An 11,742-nucleotide genomic window follows, 5' to 3' on the forward strand; every position below is an offset into this window, starting at 1 on the left:
TTTTCTTTTTTGGTTATTCGTGTCAGTGTCAATGTTTTTGGTTTGTGTGTTTGTAAGATTTCTGTTTTTGCGGTTTCTGGTTTTGTGTGAAATTTGAGTGGTTTTTGTGTGGAAGCGAGTGAATTTTGTGTGGAAACGAGTGAGATGATCCGTGCGTGGGTTGGTGGGGTGAGTGAGTTTTATTTTGTTTTTTTCTATAAGGTTTTTGTTCCATCTTTGTCTTTTGATTGAGATGAATTTTCTCTTTGTTGTGCTACGTTTTGTGTAGCAGCTTCTCACTAAATTTCGAAATTTCCATCGAAAGGTGGCAGAACTTTTATTCTTCAAATTACTAGTTCAATCAGAAGATTTACTGCTGTCTAGTGTAACGGACCAGAGGAAACGACTGAAGATGGTTAGACCACGCTAACCTTTGACTGCCACTGTATCCGGAGGTCGAAACAGCATTTTATCTCCACTTTCGCTTCACGCGATCCATGGGAAAGGGAAGAGCAATTATGCTCTGTTTGTTTGGTTTTGGTGTTTGTATTGCATATTAGATAAAACCACCCCTGGAATTAGTATGTTTTCCAGGTAAAATAAAGTTTTGTACCATTGGTCGATTACAATGATCTCTACAATAAGAAAGGTGGGAAAGGGAAGAGCAACAGCTCTGTTAAGAATTACTGAAGAATTGTCATAAGCCTATGTTAGAGTACACCATCCCTGGATTGATCAATATATCCAGGCTAAAGAACAATTTTGTAATTTTGGATGATTACTGCGTTTATCAAATTCGGTGTCTCCCGCCTACGTGGTTGTCTTAACCTTTTCTTTCACAAACTTTCCTTCGTGAGTGTCATATTGTATGTATTCCACTCATATTGCGTGATAAGGTCATAACGGATTTCACCATATGCAATAGCTCTGTTCCAAGGCTAAACGAATTGTCAAATTTCATCCATAGAGACATAACCTCATCAATATTTATATGAAAACCAATCTCTGTTAATTAAATCGTGTTCGTTCGGCCAGTCAAAGTTCGTGGAACAAACATATACATGTTATGCATTGACGTAGGAGGTCAGGATAAGGAATGCGGATAAACGCTGAAGCGTGGCGCCGTTGTAATTTCTCCGGTCCGGTATAACTGAAATTTATTCTCAAGCTCGAGTGAAGCTTATTGGTGCAGTCCTGTCAGTCGATGAAACTAGAAAAGTAGCCAAATAATGAAAGTGTTCGAATGTGTATGTTTAGCGAATTGTAACAGCAAATGAAACCAAAACAGTCAATTTGAAATATTTTTATTTTACGAATTTTATTATCACAGTTTGCACATAGGTCTAAGTAAAATTAAATTTCAAAATTCGATCTGCGATTCTATCACACAAGAGAGGAGAAAAGTAAGATATCCAATTCTCCATTATACATTCCACATGTTCTATCAGTGTTACGATATTTTCGTAAGTATTAGTGTGGCCTCTCAGTCGTCCGTTTTCATTCCGTTTCGCCTCCGTGTACGTGACAGTTGTCATTTTAAACAAAATGTGCTCAATTGAATGAAATGCAGACTGTCATGTACACGGAGGCAAAACGGAATGAAAACGGACGACTGTGAATTCAGACTTCCAATCGTTGAAAATGTCAAGGCTGTAAATTTTGGGGAGGTCACGCAGATCGTCTTTTTATTGGATACGCGGGAACACACCATTTCTGATGATTTTACATGTAACAAAAGTCACCAAATCATCACGGCGACGAGAATCATCACAGGAGGTGAATTTTTGTATGAAATCCACCATTTTATCGTCAACTATGATACGTCACTCACGTATCTGCGTGACCTCCCCAAAGTTAACAGCTTTGGAAAATGTGACTTCTTCATTTTCTCGAAATTGCGAGAAACTCAATCCTATCATCTCACTCCAATCTAGTTTTCAACGTCTACCCTTAAGTAGCCCTCTTTAACGTCAACAATTGACTTCTTGCGAAACATTTCTCCGATTTCCTTCAAAGTCTTACCCTTGGTCTCTGGTACCAGGAAATAAACGTAGACCATGCTCAACAAGGACATTACACCGAAGAACAAAAACAAATTGTTGTGGCCAAACGCATCAATAAATGTGGGATAGAGTTTTACAACAACAAACGTCAAGGTAAATGCAACGCTTAATGTTATACCGGATGCCAGTCCGCGTGCGTTAGCTGGATACATTTCGCCCAGTAGCGTAAACGGGATCGTTAGTAAACCTGTAGCGTGAATAAAGATTTTACTTCGATGAAATGTCTCAAGTCCAGGGCTTACTTTAGAGAATTTTAATTCTGAAAATTCCTAAAATTCCGAAAAAATTATGAAAAATTCCGAAAAATTATTTCAGAATTTTTCGGAATTTTTTCAGAATTTTCGGAATTTTCAGAATTAAAATTCTCTAAAGTAAGCCCTGCTCAAGTCAGACATGAATTCACGCCGTAAGTGCGCTAAAAATTCAAAATGGAAAGTATAACGCAGCGCTAAGTCGTGCTTCCAATCGGACAAGCTTTGATGTTGTTGGCCCACTCGTTCACCTAAAATTCTAGGGCGCACTTACGGCGTCAATTTAATCTTTTTATGAAGACCGATGGAACAGGGAAGGCGGAAAGGGATTGGTCAATATTCGGTAATTATTCACTCACCGATAGTACTGCACAGGACAAATAATAAGATTAACGTGACTGGAATCCATGTCAGTGTGTCCGCGTAGTACTTCGTGTAAATCATCAAACTGAACATGCAAACAGCCATGGAAAAGCCGGATAACATAGTGGGAATGCGTCGACCCACCGAATCCAACACGAACATAATGCCAAAGGTGGCAACGAGACGGGTAGCACCAATCAGAACCGCACACAAGAAAGGATCCAAATTAACGCCGGCTGCTTGCGAAAATGACACCGCATACACGATGACGATGAAGATCCCGCAAAACTGTTGGAACGCAAAAAATCCGATCATGATACCCATTGGCTTGTACACTTCCGGTCTGGTCAGTTTGTCCATAACAGTTTCGTTCTGTTCATTTCGCGTACGACTCTGGTGTTGGAGGTGTGTGATCTCGTTGCTCAGCTCCGGATTTGTGAAGCTTCCCACGCGCGGCAGCCCCTTGAACAGTCTAAGAGATTTTTCGGCTTCGTCGATGCGACCCTTCGACGCCAACCAATTCGGAGATTCAGGTATGAATGACAGTAAGATCGTGGCGGCTACAGAAATTCCACACGCAATGCCACTTATCAGCCGCCAATTTGTCTGTAAAAGAATTCAGTCATTGGTTGAGTTTCGATGTTTTGTCTTTAATTGAGATGCAATGCCTTACTGGTATGAAAAACCCGAGCATATAAATCAACATGATACCAGTTGCTATCGAACAGGAGCCGAGCACCACTAATCGCCCTCTAATTTTTGGATGGGCGATTTCGGCTGTGTAGACACTCGATGGACCAGTGGAAAATCCAGTCGATATGCCAATGATGATACGCGCTGCAATTATCTGCGCAAACATTACATCTCTGTCGGAGGTGCTTGCGAATGTGAGAATGAGCCAAGACGTTATGGCGATTAGATTTACGAGATACAAAGTTCGTTTTCGTCCGAATTTGTCTAACGTACAGCTACAGATGAATCCACCAACGGGGCAAAGTAGTGCCGGTATAGAAGCTGGAAAGGGATGGTTGAAGGAAAATGAAATTTTATTAATCTTGTGTTTGTACACGTGGAGTGTGTTCACTTCATGTTAATTTATGGCCGTTTATCTTACAAAAACACAAACAGATGATTTACTATGTCAAGTGTCATTGCCACCTAATCTTATCGCACTTGAGTCGCATCAATTTATTAATCGTAAAAGTTCATCAGTTGCTAAAGCAGAAATTTTTATCTTTTCCCTGGATCACCCGGAACTTTTACAGTCTGGCTTCTGCAATTTTATTGAGACGGAAAATGATAAGCTTTTCGAACGGATTAGGTCGATGCACTTGCGCCAAACTTGTTCTCACTTGAATAGCATATTTGTGCCCAAACTGTAAGGTCAACTGCACCTAGACTTGGCCCCTTTTGACTTTTGGAAAATGAACTGCTCCTGCCTGTGTTTACTTTACTGTGTCGTGGGCCTTCGCATACATTTTGTTTTTTCCAAGGCGAGAAGGTTACGTTGATCGCTGGGACCGATACAAAATTCTAGCGCAATTTTAGGTCAGTTAAGTGTTAAGCACACCAATCGACACAGATCAACAACAAGCACTCTCCAGTAAGTTTGAATTTACAGTCATTCCGTTTTTGTACGTGACAGTTGGCATTTCAAACAATAGAGCCCATTGTCTGAAATGACAACTGGCACGTACATGGAGGCAAAACGGAATGAGAACGGTTGACTCTGAAGCCATTTGAAAGGTATAATGAGCACAATAAGGGAAAAATTATTCAAAAATTATTGGGACAACATTACTAGCTGCCGACAGGCCAAATGCGGACAATACGGATTTAACAAACATCTCACAACTATCGGAAAACGAAAGAACTCAGGATGCGATCTGTGTCGTGGTTATCAAACTGACACATCCGAACATTGCTTCTGTAACTGCCCAGCTTTCATCATGAAAAGGCAAAAGCACTGAGGCAATTACATGTCGGGTATAACCTGATCAAAAACCTTCAACCTAAACTACATTGCTAGAACAGAAAGGTTTAAAAAAAACTGCGAAAACAGGCCATAGCCAGCACAATGAGCCTAAACAGACGCCTTCGTACGTGTTTCACCACTTTAGCTTAAAAAAGTTTCAATTTTGTATTGAAATGCAGTTTGAGTTACCAACAGACGCCATGTTTTTTTTGCAATGTGCCCAGTGAATGGCGATCGGCGCAATCTTGGTATTTTCCTATTTGCTTCACTTTCGAATATGGAATCATGTTTAGTATCGATAGGTTTGTTTCAAGGTCATTTCGAAATGTCAAATTTCATCCACAGAAGACAACTTAACCTCAACTTTCAGGTTGACGAAATTTTTAACGAAAAACTTACAAAGAAGGTTATGTTCAGCTCTGTGGATGAAATATGAAATCGTTCTCCTTCGTGTTGTCAAAGTTCGGGTTTACAGTTATTTGGAACAAACATAAGGAGTCCAAGGTTCTTCGAAATGTCAAAAATCATTCAAACAACGATAAATTTCACCTTTTACACATTATAAATCTATTAAATTTAACGTTTTTCTTGATCCATACAAAAACACAAAATTAAACCGCAGCCCAAAAATTTCAATTTTTTTCCCCAGAGTTGAGGTTAGGGTTGTCTATGGATGACGGTGTAGCTGTCAATGAAAGTATAAACCAGTTATGGTCTGTAATACAAACCGGAGGACATAGCGATTTTAAATAAACAAACTCACCTCTCATGGGAGGTGAGTTTGTTTATATGAAATCGCTATCAAAGTATATTAACACTGAAGGTAATGCGGATCAGAGAATTTACGGATCCAAACTTTCAGGTGAATTCATTTTCGTATGTTGTCTAACTTAGACTTGTGCAACATGACGGCCTAAGTCCTTCCAATTCACCACTACAAACGAATTCAATACGTGTGCAACATGACGGAGCTAAAATTCACCTGAAAGTTTGGATCCGTGTGCATTACCTTCAGTGTTTATATACTTTGATCGCCGCTACATACAAAGTTTGTCATTCGACCCAAGGTATGTTGACGTTCATTGATAGCTGTCAGTGTTCGGGTTTATTAACTCGCACTTGATATATTGCGAATCCATCTGAATATACGTTCACTTCACCATTTTCAAAAATTGTTATGATCAAGCCACGGTGAGCTTTAAAATTTTTTTATTCGACCTCTCGGGCACATGGGATATTTTTATGGGAATGTGCTCAGGGGCCTCCCAGGATGACGAAATGACTATTCCCAAAATATTTCGATGGGAAAATTTTTAATTAGATCGATTTTTCGTTTTTTTGGGACCTGCGGGAAGCTTCGAAGACTGTTTGGACCTTACTGGTGACTCGTTTGAACACAAAAATATAACACAAGAATAAATGTCCCAATTGATCCTGTACGATTTCTCTAGTCAGACGATCTTCCTGACTGATCTGTCTGACCCAAGACATACATGCTTCAAACAGTACCGTTTCGGAACACGCAAGACAATCCATTTTCAGAATGTGCTCCAGCACCCGGCGATCACAAACGAGAAAATTCTCAGATTTCAAAACTTTATGCAAATTGGCTGCAATGAATGATTCGCACGATTTCTGCAGCTGCTTCTCTTCATAAAAGATGGCCAGGCCAAGAGCAGTAATCACAGTCTGATCTGTGATAGTGGCAGCCAATAAATTTACGCACAATCGTTGACAGTCTGCCACATTGTACTTTCGGCCGAGATACATGACCCCGACACATGTTCCATGCGAACATCGACCTCGTTGTAGTAGAAGAAGCGCAGAAATTCTTTGAACGCTTCAGCTGTTGCGTCGACGATTTTGATGTCGCCTTCGTCCTTCAACGGACCATTTATGGGCTGGAACACGCTCATTACCGGACGCGAAAATGAAATGCACATCAGCCTTCTCAGCGTTCAAATAGAGATTTTTCCCAATTTTTGACAGAATTTCCGTTTCGTTTTCGGGGTTGGTTGTACCTGTCCTTCTGAAAAGAAAATGTTGCTTATGACTCTGCTGAAGACAAATTTTGGTCTACGAGTTGGTGTACCGTTGTAATATATCCGAAAATGAATCGACATGTCTGACAAACTTGATTTTCGATGTTCTGATTCCCATTTTGTTTATCACAGCCAGGTTAAATTAAAGAAAGATAAACTTTGATTTTGAGCTCTATTTAGACGAATGACAAACCATCCAAGCGATTAGTGCCACATTGTATTATGTCAGAAATCATTATACGGAACCAGAGCGTCATTGGCTTCTGTCAATTCATGAGGGTTTCACCTGATTTGAGAAGGCGATTTAATTGACATAAAACTCGCTACACTTTGACAGAAGCCGGTGACGCACTAATAGGGAAATGATGTTTGAAAACGAAGCGAGTACATTTCGGCCAGAGATATGGTATATGGTGACTATGACAGATTTTCGTACTTTGTTTGAATTTTTGTAAATTAATTTAATTTAAACCAATTTCATGATCCGTATAACCAATTTCAATGAATGAAATGATCCGTGTAGCATCAGAGTAAACGTAAAGTAGTAGGCTAAGGAATTTGTTGATATAATTTTCGGCTGACAAGTGGATCGTTGCTAATTTTGAGGGGAATTTAATGTTGGTTTTTACACGTTTTCAAAGTTTTTATGGGAAGTCTATGCTGTTTGCTTGGAGGGAGTCTTCCTGCACTGTAGAGACAGCTGAGTCCACGAGTTTCATCCTTGTGAGCTGTATCTCCACATCGACAATTGTGACGCATACATATATCTGCACCGGTACGTAATGCGATCGATATTCGAAATGAGTTATTGTCCAATAAGGTTCCTAAATGCTTCGATGGTAATGCAGATTGCCAATAATTCGATTTAGGCATAGTTGATGCTAAGTATCTTGCTTTGTCCATATCCGTAGCAAAATGTAAATTTGCTACACGTTCTTCTACGATGATTTGGTCCCATTGCAAATTGTAAACCATTTTTCCAAGGCCAATGTATAATCAGCAACCATTGCCTCATCTGATAATGCAGGATAAATCGAAGTGACGAGATTAGTTACTGAGTGTACCGAACTCAGAAATGATGGTAAACAAATTAAATGTCTTCTGAATTCCTAATGCCCAGTCCACCACAACAAGCAGGCAAAGAAATTAAGTTCCATTTATCATCGTTGAATTTTGAATTGCAGATATTCTCAACTGTAGTTTTGATATCTTAATCGATAGAATTCAAAAGATGTCTATGTTTGAAATAGCCAGTTGACCTAAACAAATAGGAATTGCGAAGCAATGTTTTAATAAGAAGTCAGCCATACGACCTTCAGTTTATCATGCATTTTTCTTAAGACTCTTTCTTCTGCTTCTTCTGTGATTGGCGCTCCTAAAAGTTCCAGATTGCTATCTTGAACTACTTTGATACCGGGTGAGACTGAATTAAATTGGTTAGTTATCGTTTGGTCGGTATCACCACAAAAGAAGAGTTCACATTTTCCAGGATTCACTTCTAAACCGATTAAGTTCGAACTTTTAGTGCGCACACTTGAAAACCGTGTTTTCGGTACCGACTGGCTGTCAATTCTAAATGTAACATACCGTCAGGCCTTCAAAATTAAACAACTTTTTGCAAAAAAAGACTACACCCTGGGTACAGTACAACCATTAAAATCAACTTTCTCCAAAAGGCGCCCAGTAAAATATTTTAAATTCATGTCAAAACTACTTGTAAACATCCCCCCTAGTGATTTCATGCAACAGTAGCGATGCCTCATAACCTTTCAATAAAAAGTTGTTCAGTCGCACCTGTGTAGAATAAATAACATCGATTGAAAATAATTGATTAATGAAAAAAATGGTCTTCTTCACTGTACTCTCCAATTGATTATGTGTTTACCTTTTTCGGCCAAATCGTTCTAATTCAATAATTGTCAGAATGTATTGCACGATCAGCGCTATGCGCCAAAACAAATTCCCACAGAAACTCAGACACAGAGGATGTTAAATGATCATCATTCTATTTCTTGCGATTTATTTATTCATTTTTTTCCTAAAAACTAAGCACGAATTTCAGTTAAGTGTGGCCGGTGGTCGATATACGTGTGAATTTGCGGTAGCTGTTCGAATTAGCATGAGCATTCGAGTCCAAGACTGCCCAATGAACCTTGAAGGGTGGCAAGAACTTCGTTCAAAGTAGCTTGAAGGCTGACAAGAGCGTCTTGTACGCTATCGATGATGCTATCAGCAAGGCAGTTGACTTCAGCGAGAAGATCGCTAACAACAACGGAAAGTTGACCGAAAAGTCCGTCCAAAGCACAGCCGAGAACGTTCTCGTTCACATTTTGGAGCTGGGCCAATAAAGCAGCCAAGGTTTCGTCAACGATTTGGATGACCGATCGGAGGGCCAATTGGAGTTCAGCGAGTGCTTGGTCAACGGCAGCGCTGACTTGGCTGAGGAGTTCGGCAACGGCGGCTACAACTGTGGCAAGAAGGTCTTGTACGGCACAAAGGAGGTCGTTGAGGAGACCATCGAGTTGGGCGACGAGGTCATCGACAGCACCATTGACATTGTCAAGGATTCCTCCAACAGCGGCAACAACATCGTTAAGAGTGGTTCCAACATTGCCAACGAGACCACCAACAACGTCGGTAAGTCCACCGCAACCACAGAGTGGAGTGAGTCCTTGGATTTGGGCAACGATTTGGTCCAAAGCGGCGGTGATAGCAGCAAGCAATTGTTGGACAACGGCAACAAGGTTTTCAACGACACCGTTAAGTTGGGCGAGTACTCCTTGCACGCTGGCAACGATTCCATTAAGAGCGCATGACAAATTGTTAACAACATCGGTAACTGAGGTAACGGTATTGATAACTGATCTTAAAGCACCTCCGATTATACTCGTAAGTGGGGTAGCACTGATGGTCTGCAAAGAAACGATTTATCAAATTTTACCCATTTTTGTACGATGGAAATGTGAACTTACGCCAGCAACGGCAAGAACAGCCAAACAGACGATAAGTTTCATGGTTACAAGTGATTACAATTGACAAAGCAAACTGATGAACATCGAAGAGTGTCGCCGACCTTATATACTACTCACAACCGAGCCAAAAATTAGCATCATCGTCATCGCCTGATTAACATGTATTAGAAACGAAAATTAATTCGCTGATCGGCCAACTGAACAAACAGTGTCACTGCTTGTTTTCTTCAAACTTTAGTTCAGTTTTGCGCGAAAACTGCATCATCTCTATTGACTTACTTAGTTCAAATTCAAGTTCAAGTTCAAGTAAACACGGGTAATTTTCGAGGCAAATTTATTCGCCAGATCGTCGACGAAAATGCTCAATTATTTATGAGCAGAGTCTTAAAATGCATTGACGCATTTTCTTCTAGGTGAACATGTGGCAGTTCATCATATATAAAAATCCATTGGAATTTACTTTAGTGCGAAAACAGATAGGTAATGGCTCCATTACCTATCAGTTTTTAGGGAGGTACAGTGGCGGATTAACGTTTCTAGCGCCCCTGGCAAATAAAAATCTAGCGCCAATTTTGTTCTGTTTTTTGGTGTTTTGTTTCCTGTTTTGTTAGACAGTTTCTTCGCATGAGTGAAAGGAGGTAGTACGGACTAGAGTCACAGAATCTGCACTGATGATAACAAGAAAAAAAGAAAAGTCCAGCATAACTACTGATCTACATCAGAATTATTGTCGAAACCGTGGTTCGAAATATCAGTAAAATATGTTTGAGACAAGTGGGAAAATCAACATTGTGTAAACGACAAAAAAAGAGACTTATTTAGTTATTATTAATCAATCTTAAATATAAAAAAATGACTTTCTATCTCAGAAGTATTGATTTTTCAACTTGCTTCAAAAAACTCTAATTTTACCAAATTTCGGGTCACTGTACAGATTTTAAGTCGAACAAAGTTACATTTTTTTCCTGATTCACAAGACAATATTTAAGGTCACATGTTTTTAGAGCTCACTTTGAATTTCACAATGATCATGCAAAACGAAATTCGGAAATATTTTTCAACTTTTTTCATACTTTCATCGGACTTGTAATAGCTTAATAGCTATTTTGCTAACTATTGCGTAAATGGAAATTGTGCGCAATAGATGTGAAAATTGTCAAACCGAGGCGAAGCCGAGGTTGACAGCACATCGTATGCGCAAAATAGGCACGAGTTAGCAACAAGATTTTATGTACGGAAGCAATAAAATACGCACTGAAGTACATAAAGTATTTTTTGGTGACCTTCGACACATATATATACTTTCAGAAACTCGTAGATTTTCACCTGAATTTGCAGGACAAGCTTATATCAACTCAGAATAAAAAATTGATGGGTGATAGTATTAAAATATTAGGGTATGTGTTCATGATAAAAAAATCGACAGATCTTCTGCTTTTGTTGAAAAAAGTTTGTATTTTTATGGTTTTAGCCAAAACACCTTTAAAGTGAATTTTTCGGGCTCAAGTTTTGCGCCAGGCTTTTTAAAACCCGACTTTGTCAATATTACTTGAGAGTATATGAATACAAAATATACAACATAAAAATGAGACTTGGAACAATTTGTAAAAATTTAGGTGACATACTGCCCATACTGCCATGGCTATAAAAAGTTTAAATTTCATTAAAATATTGATAACGAAATCACTCTAGAGTGATCTAAATTTGGCGCGATATTTTCGATTTCAAATTTTCCTATGTAATTTTAGAGTCATTTTTTTGCTCATAATTTTTTCCAGCGCCCCAATTTTTCCAGCGCCCAGGACAAAGTCCCGAATTGCCCATGGCATAATCCGCCACTGGGTAGAGTGATTTTTCGCCTTCGGCTCAGGCTAAAAACTTCACACTGGCCAAAATAAAAATTTGGAAACCGTTAGGGTTAGGTAATGGACTATTAATAGTTTAATTTTGTAAATTACCGCATGAAGATGGAAATGAGACTTGAATTAATAGAGAAATCAAATCGAATTCTCAGTGTTTAACTTATTGCCGCTATCGTCCAATAAAAACAACAAACTATTCAATACCAACGGCAAAGAATAACAACAAACTATATGT

At 39.2% G+C, this 11,742-nt stretch overlaps 1 protein-coding gene across 1 annotated transcript; it reads right to left on the bottom strand.

Moving 5' to 3' along the window:
• Positions 1 to 1,750: 1,750 nt before the first annotated feature.
• Positions 1,751 to 6,547, bottom strand: LOC119083917 (facilitated trehalose transporter Tret1-like). The gene is made up of 5 exons (XM_037193729.1): positions 6,385 to 6,547; positions 6,125 to 6,325; positions 3,330 to 3,739; positions 2,653 to 3,262; positions 1,751 to 2,229 (listed from the first exon to the last, which is right to left on the bottom strand). Exons 1-5 carry the CDS (start codon positions 6,545 to 6,547, stop codon positions 1,910 to 1,912), a joined length of 1,704 nt encoding a protein of 567 aa, XP_037049624.1. The 3' UTR covers positions 1,751 to 1,909.
• Positions 6,548 to 11,742: the final 5,195 nt, after the last annotated feature.

This window comes from Bradysia coprophila, unplaced genomic scaffold, assembly GCF_014529535.1.
Source record: "Bradysia coprophila strain Holo2 unplaced genomic scaffold, BU_Bcop_v1 contig_70, whole genome shotgun sequence".
Taxonomy (NCBI): Eukaryota; Metazoa; Arthropoda; class Insecta; order Diptera; family Sciaridae; genus Bradysia; species Bradysia coprophila.

What these genes read in the sequence shown, in the direction of transcription:
- LOC119083917 (XM_037193729.1), bottom strand. Translation starts at nt 6,547, where the DNA reads ATGAGCGTGTTCCAGCCCATAAATGGTCCGTTGAAGGACGAAGGCGAC. An exon ending in GTCATGTATCTCGGCCGAAA is followed by an intron (nt 6,326 to 6,384) that starts GTACAATGTGGC and finishes CCACTATCACAG; the next exon opens with ATCAGACTGTGATTACTGCT. An exon ending in TGCTCGGGTTTTTCATACCA is followed by an intron (nt 3,263 to 3,329) that starts GTAAGGCATTGC and finishes ATTCTTTTACAG; the next exon opens with ACAAATTGGCGGCTGATAAG.